The sequence below is a fragment of the Gymnoscopelus microlampas genome (assembly GCF_963454915.1).
Source record: "Gymnoscopelus microlampas genome assembly, chromosome: 6".
NCBI classification, from domain to species: Eukaryota; Metazoa; Chordata; class Actinopteri; order Myctophiformes; family Myctophidae; genus Gymnoscopelus; species Gymnoscopelus microlampas.
In genome coordinates this window covers 40,224,184-40,237,799 of record NC_139943.1, presented here as the reverse complement: position 1 = coordinate 40,237,799, position 13,616 = coordinate 40,224,184, and the positions used below count along the sequence as shown (strand labels likewise).

At 42.3% G+C, this 13,616-nt stretch overlaps 1 protein-coding gene across 2 annotated transcripts in view; it reads left to right on the top strand.

Moving 5' to 3' along the window:
* The first annotated feature begins 126 nt into the window (after nucleotides 1–126).
* scaper (S-phase cyclin A-associated protein in the ER) overlaps nucleotides 127–13,616 on the top strand; it is an 89,012-nt gene continuing 75,522 nt past the window's right edge. The window contains exons 1-4 of one of the 2 annotated variants that reach the window (XM_084059044.1): nucleotides 127–458; nucleotides 9,983–10,109; nucleotides 12,457–12,533; nucleotides 12,853–13,050. In XM_084059044.1, coding sequence (XP_083915170.1) covers nucleotides 264–458; nucleotides 9,983–10,109; nucleotides 12,457–12,533; nucleotides 12,853–13,050 — 597 coding nt within the window. In that variant the 5' untranslated portion in view covers nucleotides 127–263. Of the gene's footprint in view, nucleotides 459–4,589; nucleotides 4,996–9,982; nucleotides 10,110–12,456; nucleotides 12,534–12,852; nucleotides 13,051–13,616 lie in introns of those variants that run through there. The other variant, XM_084059045.1, reaches the window with a different exon arrangement.

The window sequence follows — 13,616 nt, the reverse complement described above, 5'->3', positions numbered from 1 at the left end:
CCGCCCTAGAAGCTTAAGCCCCGTCGAGGCACTGAATGTAATTGGCCCACATTTTATGCGTTTCCATCGAAGACCGAAATGATTGGACAGCCGCGCTGTCTGTCAAACTCGTCTACTAGCACACTTCCTGCTTGTTGTTAGGTTGTCCTTGCTTGCTGTCATTTATGTGATGTTTATGGAAACAAGACAACTTCATCCTTTGTGTAAATAGAATCTTTTTCTGTCCCCCCCCCCCACGAAGCGCTGAGCTCATTTGAGAGTCGATGTCCAAAGATAGTCGTCACGACGGACGGCGGCGTGGTGGTGGTGGTGCGGGGGGTCCTCCTCACCGCCTCGGCCCGAGAATGAACGTTAGCCAAGGTGGAGGAGACGGGAGGGAGAGGTCTGGGAGCAACAGCTCTGGATCCTCGCATGGAGGAGGCAAGAGCAGGAATAATACCCCCATTACCGCCTTGAAGGTAAGCCCCCGGGTCATAATAACTCTAGTGGTTACAATGTAACACATACTAGATAGCTCATTATGGTTATGGGTGGTCCAATCGAATCGACCACTGATTTCTCGTTGTCCCTGTCGGGTCGGTTTATGATTATGAAAGGGGACGATTACAAATATAAAAGTAATCCACACTCTATCTTGATTAAACTAGAAGCGTCAGTGATGATTTGTCTAAACTGTAAGTAATTCGCTTAACCCATATTCTTTGAGTTCTACTCGGAGTAGTAGAGTAGAGTGAGATGTCTCACCCTGTTCCTTAGCAGATACCTATTAATGGGCGGAGTCGGCGGAGGCACCATGCCGGATACAGGATAGGTGGGCACTGTAGGGACATCTGGGCACCTCCATGTAAAATGTACCATTTTGTCCCAAAAATATCTTAATACATGATGTGAGCATGCACGGTACTTCGTTATTAATTGATCAGACCTATTCAGAATTTTATCCTTCAACTTCTTGTTTATGCCCCAAAATGACTGGATATACAGGTTTTGTAGCAATTGTAAAAATATTAGACCTTAATTGTCGAATCTTTAAGCATGTTCTAATCATGTATACTTTACTTAAAAACATTTTATTTTTTAACATTTAGGGAAAAAAATGCCAATTTAACATAGAGGTGCCCACTCTTCCTTGGTGCCCAGACTGCACACCTATCCTGTTACCACCATGCCTACCCTCGTTCTCAGTAGCATGAACAGGATGCTTCCAATCCAAACCCCTGGTGGTGTGTGTGCATAAATAAACCAAGCTGAGCCTGAAGAAGACCCAGGGTTGGGTCTTCGTCTTCAGGCACGGCTGGTTTCCTTGGAGTTGGCTGTTGTGCTGAACACACTTGCCACTGGAAATCAAAGATTTCTGTGCCAGTGCTACTTGCCTACTTCTATTACTGACACTGAACTATGGTTTAGTGTGTCAATGATCTCCATTCATTACCCTGCATGGGTAATCCTGTTACAAGGCAAAGGCTCTTTCATTGGATTGTGGGAGCAATTGTATTTTATGTAGTCTATACAATTTGTACATCAATACAGTTGATTTCCAGTGACTCCAGAGAAAGAGAGACTGGTTCAGAAATGGGGCGTAATCTGCATATTGTATCTCCATAAAGTAACATACAGTACCAGTCAGTGTTGCCCTATCACTATCCCCTCTAACCGCACATGTCAAACTTTAATAATAGATACAACTTTGCGCCTATACAATTAATGTTACAGAATGACAAAATCACACCAACTGAACATCGGAAGGGAATTGTCATCATTTTGGTGCACCGTCCTTCAAACACTTTACAGCCATAATGGAATGTGATGAAAGTGGTTCTGGCATTCTGAGTCAATGTTGTAACATTCAGTGAAGCCCCAGAGTGCTCAACTTGAAAACACCTGTTGTTCTTCAGGCCCACAAAGCTCAGGTTCGGGGTGGAGGACGAACATGAGGTGCCTGCATAATGGAAGTGGTCACAGCCAGTTGAGCAGGAGCTGATGTAATTTCACTACTGTGTGTCGGGCCAATAGGGGGGAGCAAATAGAATTAATGTCAGGTATGCCTTCCTTACTCTGGATGGAGTAGTAAACGATCGATTGTTTGCTGAATCAACCAGGCATGTGTAAACCTTGATGACCACAAAATGTGCCATCTATTGTCTAAATAACCAGACTAAGCTTAGAGACAAACTATTGAGTCCATCATTGATCAGGATGGATGAGACGGAGTGTTTACTTTAATCATCATCAATTACACACAAGAAAGACCTGATTGATCAGGTTGGTAGGCAGTGGCACATGCACAATCGTCAGTGACACTGAACACACCGGACTCTCTGTTTCCCAGGTGTTTCACCCAGGTGGGCATGATTTTGAGGTTAGGTTTAGACATATTTTCTGTTAGGTTAGGGTTAGTTATAGTGTATTGGCCCTCATTTATCAATGGAATGTACAAACCGGCTTATATTTTTGCCTATATTTGACCTTACGCCAAGTCCAAGTGAGATTTATCAAAGGATCCTATACAGCCAATCCTAGCGTACATTTGGTCGGAGCTTTGATAAATCTGATGGCTGACACCGAGCGTCATTTAAATAACACGCCCTTAAATATTCTCGAAACGCCCCGATTTTACGAAAAATAGTCTTTATTTACGGTCTGTAGAGTCTATGGGCGTAACGTTGTCCATACTTGTTACTGTCTATGCTTGCAAAAAAACAGTTTTAAGGCCAGTCCACACCAATGCAAGGGAAATGGGGTTCAAATACGAGGTAGAAGAGGAAAGTTACATAGTGCAGCTTTAACTACAGTCAGTGTGCATTATCATGGTTATTATTTAAACAAAATAAATGACCAAAATGTTAACACAAAAATAAAATAATATTACACTCCAACACATAAACCCCAAATTCCCTAGTTTTATCTCCTAGTTAACCACAGTCATCCACATTCTCCGCCTGCACATCCAAACTCCTCACAGGTAACCCCAGCACACATACTGTATGTGCTGCCAGTGCCTACACGTCAACATACTCCTGCTGCGGATCCTCCAGCCCCCGTCTTAACATCTCTAAACTGTCCCAACTAAGTGTTCCAGAGCAACCTGTTCGGGCTAATCCTTCTACTTTTTCTCTACCATTTTCCTATTATTGCGAACGCGGAAGGAGGCGCCTCGGCTCCGCCCAAGTGGAGCATACTATGAAACTCTGCTCGGCTTGTGTCTCTGTCTGTGTGTGTGTGTGCAGTATGTGTGCACTGCCTGCACTGCCTGTGTGCAACCAACAGAGTGCGCCAGAGTGCAGTCAAAACACACACACACACACACACACACACACACACACACACACACAGTCCGTAAATACACAATATTTTCGAGCTGCGTTCGCTTCCAGCGTTCGCGCGTCTTACTTGTGATACCCCAAACAGTACAGAACTGGTCTTGTTTATCATTGCTGTTGGGCAGAAAGTAACCTTGTATGACTCCAAATCTGTTACGTTTCAAACTCCGTTTCGATGGATGGTTATGGTTATTTATTCATAAGCTCTTGTTAATACTCACATTGGTTAAATATTTGTCAAACCCAGTAACCCACAGACAGCCTTAACCACTTTCAGCATCCCTATTTTGGGCATGTCATGTAATGTAGGTGAAAATGTTCAAAAATAGCACTGAGCAGAACTACAACTAAGCTTACAACGTGTTGCATTGCGGTTGCGACGTGTTGAGAGCTTGTCAATTGGCAAATTTCTCTGCCTTTGCCGTTTTGCGTGACACTGTCATACAACAAAGTATATAAATGATTAATTCTGCCAAGGACTTTTCAATAGGTAGTATGACATTAAGTATGTTTACCATTTGTCCATTCTTTTCAAATTCAAAGTCTCTTGAATAATCCAACTGTTGGGTCAGTCAGTCAATAGACCAGGTCTCCCAATGACCCTATAGACACCTATTTGGTGGAAATACAATATTTTTCTGAATTCTGATTATGATAGACAATTCTGGACATCTTGATTATTTTTTTTACACAAATCAGAACTTTGAATACATTCCTTATACATTCATCTTAATGATTAATATGATCTATTACCCTGAATATTTAATTAACGAAAAATATTTGTGACATTTTGTTTAGTCATTACCTGCTTTTAGTCTTTTCATCAGCCAGGTAGATAACCCATCGTCCAATGCCTGTGGCCTCATACAACCCCTGTTTAGCCAGAGGATGCTCAGTTAGTTATTTTTGTTGTGAGTCATCACAGCAAAACAAAGCATGTTTCAACAAACAGCACAGTTCTGAGGCAATACAGGCAGCCAGGTTTGTGTTTTGTCCCCTAGAATTCTATGATTCATCAGCCTGCCAAATCCAATCCGACCCAGAGTGTCAGCCTGTATGGCTAATGCAGAGCCAGCCTTGTATTAGCACACTGCTTTAGCCTGCAGCTACACTCTCATCATCACTGGCAACACTGGCAGGAGGACCAGGGCTGAGGGGCAGGCCTGCTGAGTGCACATGACTACGCAATGCTGTGGCAGAAGGAGTGTGAGAGTGAGGGGGCTGTGATGCAGAGCTAGGAGAGAGAGAGGAGAGAAGCTGTAAACATTAGAAGCTGTATTTTGCTGGAGAGCAGAACGGAGTGGCATACAGACAGTCGGACAGCTACAAGCACTGTGGCACAGGCCTGCTAACTCAGCATGGTGCTGAGGGTCCTGGCCTGATTACTGAGTAATTCTGACAGTGCTACGGACAGAGAGGACCGAGGGTGGACTGGCAGGCTTCGAAGCACTTGTCTCTCAATCGCCATTGGAGTAGGGGTTGACACAGCTGGGGACGTTGCTATAGCAGTGTCAGGGATTCACAGTAGGAGGCTATTTCGGTCCTTCCGTCAGATGACGATGTCACCTTGTGTGCAATGCCGGCAAGAGGAAACGGGTTGACTGAAGGGGTCTGCAAAAGTATGTCAGGGCTGGATAAGGACGAAGAACCTGCTTACAGACTCTACTTCTATTCTGTACGTACTTTCTGATCTCTTTTTTTCACTCTGTCTCTCGTAATGGGCTAGTTCTAGTTTGCTGTCTTGCTGCCTGCGTCTCTGTTTGTAGGCCTTTTTAGAAGGGAAACCCTACACCTGCTGACTGCCCCTTCACTCAGCACAGTCCTCAGAAATTGGCCAGCTCTCTTGTGCATAAAAAAATGATTGTCGGCAATGGCCGGACAGAGAACAACAAGTTGCCCACCATTTTAACCACTTAAGCCTTATATACGCACTTAGTCATGCAACAAATAGCGGAATTAGCGGATCTACAATCACAACATGTTGCATTGTGAGATTGTAGATCGCCATTTTTGCAATTTTATTTAATATATGTAATATATATATATATTAAATACATTTTTGAATTTCTTTCAGTTGTTTTAGACAATTGTGAAAATGTGCCCAACATGGATTCCAGTGTTAAAAAGTGGTTAAAAAGTGGAGTTGCTGCTCCAAGGGAACGCAACACTGACCAGGTGACAGGTTGTCACTTGTCAGCAGCTGATTGATCAAGAGAGTCTTGCTCAAGACTTGTCTGCTTGAAGGCTTGCAGCACATGGTTAGCTATCAGGCATGAGTGGTCTATAGGCTTGGTATGTCCACACAACAGTCATCCATCATCTACTGGTTGCCATGTCCAGGAAACGCAGAGTAAATATTTAGGCTACAGTCTGCTGCTGGGAGATGGGTTGCTATGATGGTGACCCACTCAAGTTAGCTTTAGCCCACTTCAATGCTTTGTTTGATGTTCCTCTATTCCTTTACTGTCTTGTTCTGCATGGGAAAATAAAGCCCGGCTTGACTACACTACATGTAATAATTTCACTCAAAAAGTAGGTCAGTCAGATAGCTTCCCCCAGGGACATTAAATAGTAGCAGACCAGTGCACTCAGTGCATGCTGTTTATGGACGTGTAAAAACTAATGAGGCACGTTCACATTTTTGTGAGTGTATACGGTGCAACCAAGAGTTTGTTACAAAGGATTTTACACAAGCTTATGTCTAAAATGCCACTGCGTTGTGTTGGATGAGCCATGCAATATGTCAGGCATTTGGTAATGCCACTCATACTAATGGAATGAATGGCATGGTAAATAGTTTTTGTTGCAGCTAGAATAAATATTTTTTTCATTCATCCTCTTGGGGATTGATTGATTTTATTGTAAAGATGGTGCTGAATTGTACAGGCTATTCTGCTGGGAACAGAAATAACATGAAGTGACTATGATATACAGGTACACATACTAGCATACCTATAGCATAAGCATACCATGTAGCTTTTTGGGTAAACACTGTGTGTAGTCTTATGCAATTCTTTGCAAACCTAAACAGCATTTTTGAATTCATAACAGGATGTTTAAGCAAGGGATAATGCATGGGGAGGTAGTCATTATTGAAATTTAAAGCCCGACAGGGCGATTAACCACCGAGGCGCAGCCGAGGTGGTTAATCGCCCTGAAGGGCTTTAAATTTCAATAATGACTACCTCCCCATGCATTATCCCGCTTATTACACGGCTACTTAATAAATACATAAATACATTTACCCAAAAGTAACAACAAAACGAAGTATTTCCTTGCTTACGGCAATGAAAGTATTCCATAAGTATTGGGCTGGGCGGACAAGTTCGCCTCGCAAAAACAAATGACGAAATGGAAAAAAACTCGCCCCAAAACACACTCGCCCCCCATTCTATTTACTGCCGATTTGCCTGTAATACCGCCGGATTTGCCCCGGGGCGACTGTGTTTTGGGGCGAGCGTTTTGGTATTCCCCCGTTGTTGTGCCACGATAAACAAGGAAGCGCAGTGGATCAAATAGAATGACTTCTCGGTTATTGCATCGTCTATTTCTCACTTCAAATGTTTTCAAAAACATTCTTGAGAGCAACGTTTAGTTGTAAATGACATTGTTTGTTTGTTTACATGGCTGTCATGTTGGATAAAGCATATAACCAAGCAGCACAGGTTGACATGAGCAGGTGTTCTGAGTCTCTGATTACACAGCGGTCCGTTATAGAGCTCATCGGTCATTATCCAGAAATAATGACCGATGACTGACCAATCAGAATCGAGCATTCAACCAAGCCGTGTAATAAAGGGCTTTAACTCATGTGCCAGAGGGCTTGGAACATGCTGCACTGTTACTACGAGAGTGCATCTGCGAGAGGTGGTGGGGGTGTGTGGGGGTGGAGGGGGGGAGCTTCATGAGGAAGTGTTCTGGCATCAGCTGGCATTCGCCTGAGCTGAACTTAACCACTTAACCACCTAACCACAAAAAACAGCCCACAAAATTATTATTTTGAAAATAGCCGATCTACAGGCTCACATTGCGCTGTGAAGCATTGTGCACTGGTAGAATGGCCATTTTATCTTTTTGTTTTGCATTTTTTAGTTTCACCGATAATGACATGCCTAGAATTGAGGCATAATTTTTTTATCATTACTTTGACTTATATGTGACATAACTTGGAGTATATTTCAAGCAACAAGCTTCTGAAAGCGTCTCATAGCGGTTTTAGGCACGATACGGGCGCTGTGTTTTTGTTATCAAGCACCCACACAGTATGCTGCCTTGTAGGTAAAGGATATGATGAACGACATTGCACGACATCTCTGCTCGTGGCATTTGCCTCAGCAGAAATGCCAGCAGACGAGCAGAGGTCATTGATGCATGCTCAATGTGTAGGTCAACCATGGTGGTGTGCACGGAGCAGGCTAGAGCTTCTGCCTCCAGCCTTTTTCTTTAGTCATAGAATAGCATCTGCGTAGGACCGTTGTGACTGCGCTGTGGACTAAAGGCACCTCGCCAGAGTCGCTACTGTGCCCCGAGCCACCCCCCCCCCTCTAATTATCTCGCAACTGTCTATTACAACAGTGATTCTCAACCTTTTTGGTTCCTAACTATCAAACATTTAGTTGAGCACCCCCTGGAACTGCCCTTGATTGATTGATTGGATACTTTATTAACAAGATTGTTAACAGTACTGTACATGTAGTATTGGTTGATTTTATTGTAAATTGTGCTGAATTCTACAGGCTATTCTGCTGGGATCAGAAATAACATGAAGTAACTATGATATTCAGGTACTCATGCTATGATAATACCATACCATGCAGCTTTTTGGGTAAACACTGTGTGTAGTCTTATGCAATTCATTGCAAACCTAAACAGCATTGTTATTAATTACAGGATGTTTAAGCAAGGGATAATGCATGGGGAGGTAGTCATTATTGAAATTTAAAGCCCAACAGGGCGATTAACCACCGAGGCGCAGCCGAGGTGGTTAATCGCCCTGAAGGGCTTTAAATTTCAATAATGACTACCTCCCCATGCATTATCCCGCTTATTACACGGCTACTTAATAAATACATAAATACATTTACCCAAAAGTAACAACAAAACGAAGTATTTCCTTGCTTACGGCAATGAAAGTATTCCATAAGTATTGGGCTGGGCGGACAAGTTCGCCTCGCAAAAACAAATGACGAAATGGAAAAAAACTCGCCCCAAAACACACTCGCCCCCCATTCTATTTACTGCCGATTTGCCTGTAATACCGCCGGATTTGCCCCGGGGCGACTGTGTTTTGGGGCGAGCGTTTTGGTATTCCCCCGTTGTTGTGCCACCATAAACAAGGAAGTGTAGAGGATGAAATAGAATCACTTTTCGGTCATTGCATCGTCTATTTCTCACTTCAAATGTTTTCAAAAACATTCTTGAGAGCAACGTTTAGTTGTAAATGACATTGTTTGTTTGTTTACATGGCTGTCATGTTGGATAAAGCATAAAACCAAGCAGCGCAGGTTGATATGAGCAGGTGTTCTGAGTCTCTGATTACACAGCGGTCCGTTATAGAGCGCATCGGTCATTATCCAGAAATAATGACCGATGACTGACCAATCAGAATCGAGCATTCAACCAAGCCGTGTAATAAAGCGCATTAACTCACGTGCCAGTTAATTCCCAAGAGTCAAAAGTTATGCTAAAAGGATAACACAAAAAGTTCCTAGTTCCTTTGAGAACAAAAAAAGAAGAAAAAAAAGATTTTTATGCTTTTATTTATTTTTTAATTTTTAAGAGACGTCAAATGACATCATTGGCACACAATGAGTTAAGGTCATCCATTATTTTAGGTAAGTTTTGAGTCAATGTCTTTAATGGCTTTAGTTTAGGCATTCCTCGATACATTTTCCCCCATGTTAGAGCCGAATTTTGGGGGAACGGTGTCAGGTGAGCTCCCTCTGGTGTTATGCCTTTGTGCATCACTCATTCTAGAGAAGTAGTTTGACCGTAACTGAGCACTGATCCTCTGAGTATCTTAAGGACCAGACCCATTGAAATATGCTGTACTCTGTCTTCTACCTTGAGTCAACACAGACTAGCAAAGTGAGAGGTCTGTAGTTTTGATTTTATTGACATTGAGACGTTCATGAACCATGAGGTGCAAGCATAGTTAAAAATGACATTGAATGAGGGTTAGAGTTAGAGTCCCCACTTGTTCTTTGGTTGACTTTCACTATCACTTTTGTTGCCATTTCTTCACTGGAAAGTTTGTTATCGAAAATACAACCAAAATAGCTAACCTCTTCTTTACTTGTGATTACATGGTCACCAACCGTGACCGCAAAGTCTTCGGATTTACTGAGGTTGACGTTAGACCCAAAAAGAATGGATTCCGTTTTTCCCAGGTGTAATGACAGTTTATCAGAGAGCCAAGTGCGGATATCGTTGAGCTCAGAGCTGAGGGATTTTCCAACCTCCAATTTGTTCTTGTCCGAGACCATGAGTGCCGAGTCGTCCGCGAACAGGAACAAATTGGACCCCTGGACCCACTTTGAGAACAAGCGCATTACACAATATGCAATTTGGAATAAAGCAAAAATGCAGCAAACGTTTGTTGTCTGTGACAGCTGGACGTGTGGGTGGGATGGATGAATCATCATCCTTTGTTGTGCCTGCAGGCGTCCTTCCAGCGTTCAAACAGCCATGACAAGGTGAGGAAGATCGTTGCGGAGGAGGGCCGTGCAGCTCGAAACCTCATCGCCTGGAGTGTCCCTCTGGAGAACAAGGAGAACAAAGAGGAGGAAGGTAGGTGTTGATTTTTAAAATTATATTTATTTATTTGTTCACAACTCATACACATAGCAGTGTCCCCTCCTCCCGCGTTTATCTCCTGCACACACATTGGCCACACAGGGTTCCCGTTAAACAGTGAGATGAACGACTAAACCTACAGTATGGCAGGTGTCACATCAATGCAGTCAGGAGTTCAGATTGAAGTTACCAGAATAGACACTGTGGTCTCGGTCTTTTCTTTCATTACTGTTCAGGCCGCTGTTTTTCAGTGACAGATGGTGTGATGAGGTTGACTTCAGGTGGTCGCGTAAATAGAGTGCAAAGAAAACTATTTAGTGTTTCAAAATAACTAAAATAACTGGCAGAAAAAAACTCGCTCTCTATACTTTTATTTTAACATGCGGATAGTGCTCTGTGCTCAAAGTGAAAGATGCAAAAAAGTAGCAAAACATAGGAATTCGTCAGTGCTACAGTATATGACACAGTGATATATGGCATATAGCACTGACGAAGGTCCTATGAACGAAAAGTTAGCTACTTTTTTGCACCTTTGAGCACAGAGCACAGAGCACTTTATGAGCATGTTAAAATGAAATAAAATAAAAACTATTTTCTTAGTCTCTGTTTAAGGAGTCTTCCTTTAAAAGTTTGTTTAGAGAGCGAGTATTTTTATGCCAGTTTTCCTTTGTTTTTGAGACCACCGCACCTGTAAGTCAACCCTGAACAAAGGACAAAGAGGGGCGTACCGGTTTACCCTGTATTTTAAAATAACTAGGATATCAGGTAAATATCAAACCTGGCATCATAGCAGAACTGATCTTTTAGGCAAGAGAGTCATGCTACGGAGAATGAATTAGGCTTCACTTATCTAGATCAGTGGTTCTCAACCTGGGGGTCGGGGTCGCCAAATAACTTGGGGGGGTCGCCAGATTTTTTGGTGAATGTGAAAAAAAAAAAAAAAAAAAAAGTTTTAACAAAAATATTTTTGATGTTATTATTAATTCATGTTTTATCAGTTCATTTACTAAATTCAAGATAAAAATATTTCATTATTAACATTAGGAAAACATTTTTAATGTAATACAATAAATAATTATCAAATAACCTATTATAATTAAATAACCTAACCCTAACCCTAAAACCGAAATAAAGGAACCAAAAAACGGGAAAAAAACAAACCCAATCGGCCCAGAACCGCAATGCACGCGCGCATGCACGCGCGCTGTGTGGGGGGTCGCGGGAAATAATATCATTATTTTGGGGGTCGCGGCCTGAAAAGGTTGAGAACCCCTGATCTAGATCACTATGGGGACTGGCTATTATGGGCACGAAAGGTCATACTAGGTCATGCACTGCTTTCTTGTCTGCACTGTAGCACAATACACCCGTAACTAAATAACATACCTTGTTTGACCTCCCAGCTTTTCTGATAAAAACCTGGAATGAATAAGAAAACCTTAAGGTGGTTGTAGAGTCTGTACAGTCCTTTCCCCAGCCCTGATAATGCCTACAAAGCATGGCAGAGTCAACGAAGCCATGTTGGTGATTTAGGATAGTTGAGCTGTAGGCAAGTATTTAATCAGCTATCAACTCATTGGACAAGTAATCGACCATATTTGCATCCTGACGGGGTGGGGTTTCAGTGGATGTGGTTTCATGACTGTCGCCCTAGGAAGAAACCAGGGAAAAAAAGATCCTTTATATGCCTGTTAGGCAGCCCTAGTTGGCAAAGTAACAGACTGCTATTTGTCCACATTGTTTAGGCTTTCTGCCAAAGTAAGCTTTGTTTAGGCCAACTTAGTTAATCTCTCTCCCTCTGTTTCTATTTCTCTAGAGTAGACTCTCTCTCTTTCTCTCTCACACACAAACTACAGACACATCTCACATACAAAGATTTAATCCAATTTTAGTAATCATATAGATGGTAGTCATGTAAAACCTGTGAATCTGTGACATTTATAACTTAACCAAAACGTGAATGTTTTGTCTTATTTCCTTTTTAAATACTTAAAAAAACGTTGCTAAAATAGCCCATCTACAAGCTTGCAACACGTTTGTCATGATGCGGCACTGTTGTAGCTGGTAGATCATCTATTTTTGCATCGTACAAGGACATTTAAAATAGCGGTTAAGTGGTTAAAACACTCATTAGTTGCAGCCATACCTATCTTTACACTACAGTATCATTGTTTCTTGTAAAAGTGTTTGGGTTGGTTTATTTATGTAAGGCGGCTTCTAAAGCTGCCATTTCAGCTGCAGATGCTGTCATACTGTAAGCTGCAGGCACGGTTATTTGTTCTGTTGGTAACTGCAACCACCTACATGCGCTATTGTGTTTTCTCATCTTCTCACATCATAGCAAAGTCCAAAAACATCTCCAGCAGCAATTTGAGGGCACAGAGAATCAACACTGGAATACACAGGAATAAGAAACAGGTATGTGCATTACAGTATTGAAATAATGATACAATTCACTTACAAATATAATTGGCAATTCTGAGAATATGAAATACTCGATGCATGCAGAAACTGCACACAATACAAATACTGAACGGTGTATCTAATAATTTATGCTACTCTGATCACGAAATAGAGGACATACAGGCATGTAGGCATGCCATCAAGTGCATTTTACACTAGAGGGCACCATGCACTTTGCCAACCCATCTTCCTCTTTTATCCCAGATGCATGGGATGGGATAATAGGTTTTGTCTACGTTAAGCACATGATTTGATTCCTGCCCTGTCTCTACAGAATGCAGGGGTGGAAAGTAAAAGCACTGCTGGTGCTCTGCTGGACAAGGGGGCAGAGAAGAGCCCGACTAAAGCCAGACAGCCGCGCAAGGTGGACCTGCGGGCACGCTACTGGGCCTTCCTGTTCGACAACCTACGGAGGGCCGTGGATGAGATTTATGTCACCTGTGAATCTGACCAGAGTGTTGTAGAATGCAAGGTTGGTCTCCTCTATCGAATCAGACCTTTTTACAAATATAAAATGTACCTTTTAGGGCCAATGAGGCCGTAAAGTGAACCAGAGAAAAAAAACGAATCAGGGAAAAGGGTAATTGGTGATGCTGAATGGTGCTACACTTGCTGAACACTAGAGGGGGAGATTGAGCTGATATCTTTGTATTTCTCCCTCTGAGCTCACATTCCTTGTGATTTCTGCTTTATGTCAGAGAGAGGCTCTCTTAAGGCACACTGGTGAGAGAATTATCACAGGCCTCTGTCGGGCCTGGCTGAGGGGATTGAATATTGATGACATAGTGTAAGCAGTGTGATTTGAATGTGTTCTGTAATATTTTTGCTGGATGGAAGTACAATCTATTTTTACTCCTTTACACCATATCACATCACATGGCCCTGTTTGAGACAGCTCTGAAAGTTAACTCCCATCACTGAAATGATGCAGACAGCATTCCCTGTGGAACAAAATGATTGCTTCGGTTTTGTGCTCTATTATAATCTTCATATCTCCTGAGGGGTTGATATAGGTGGGTTTTTTTTTTCATCTGATAA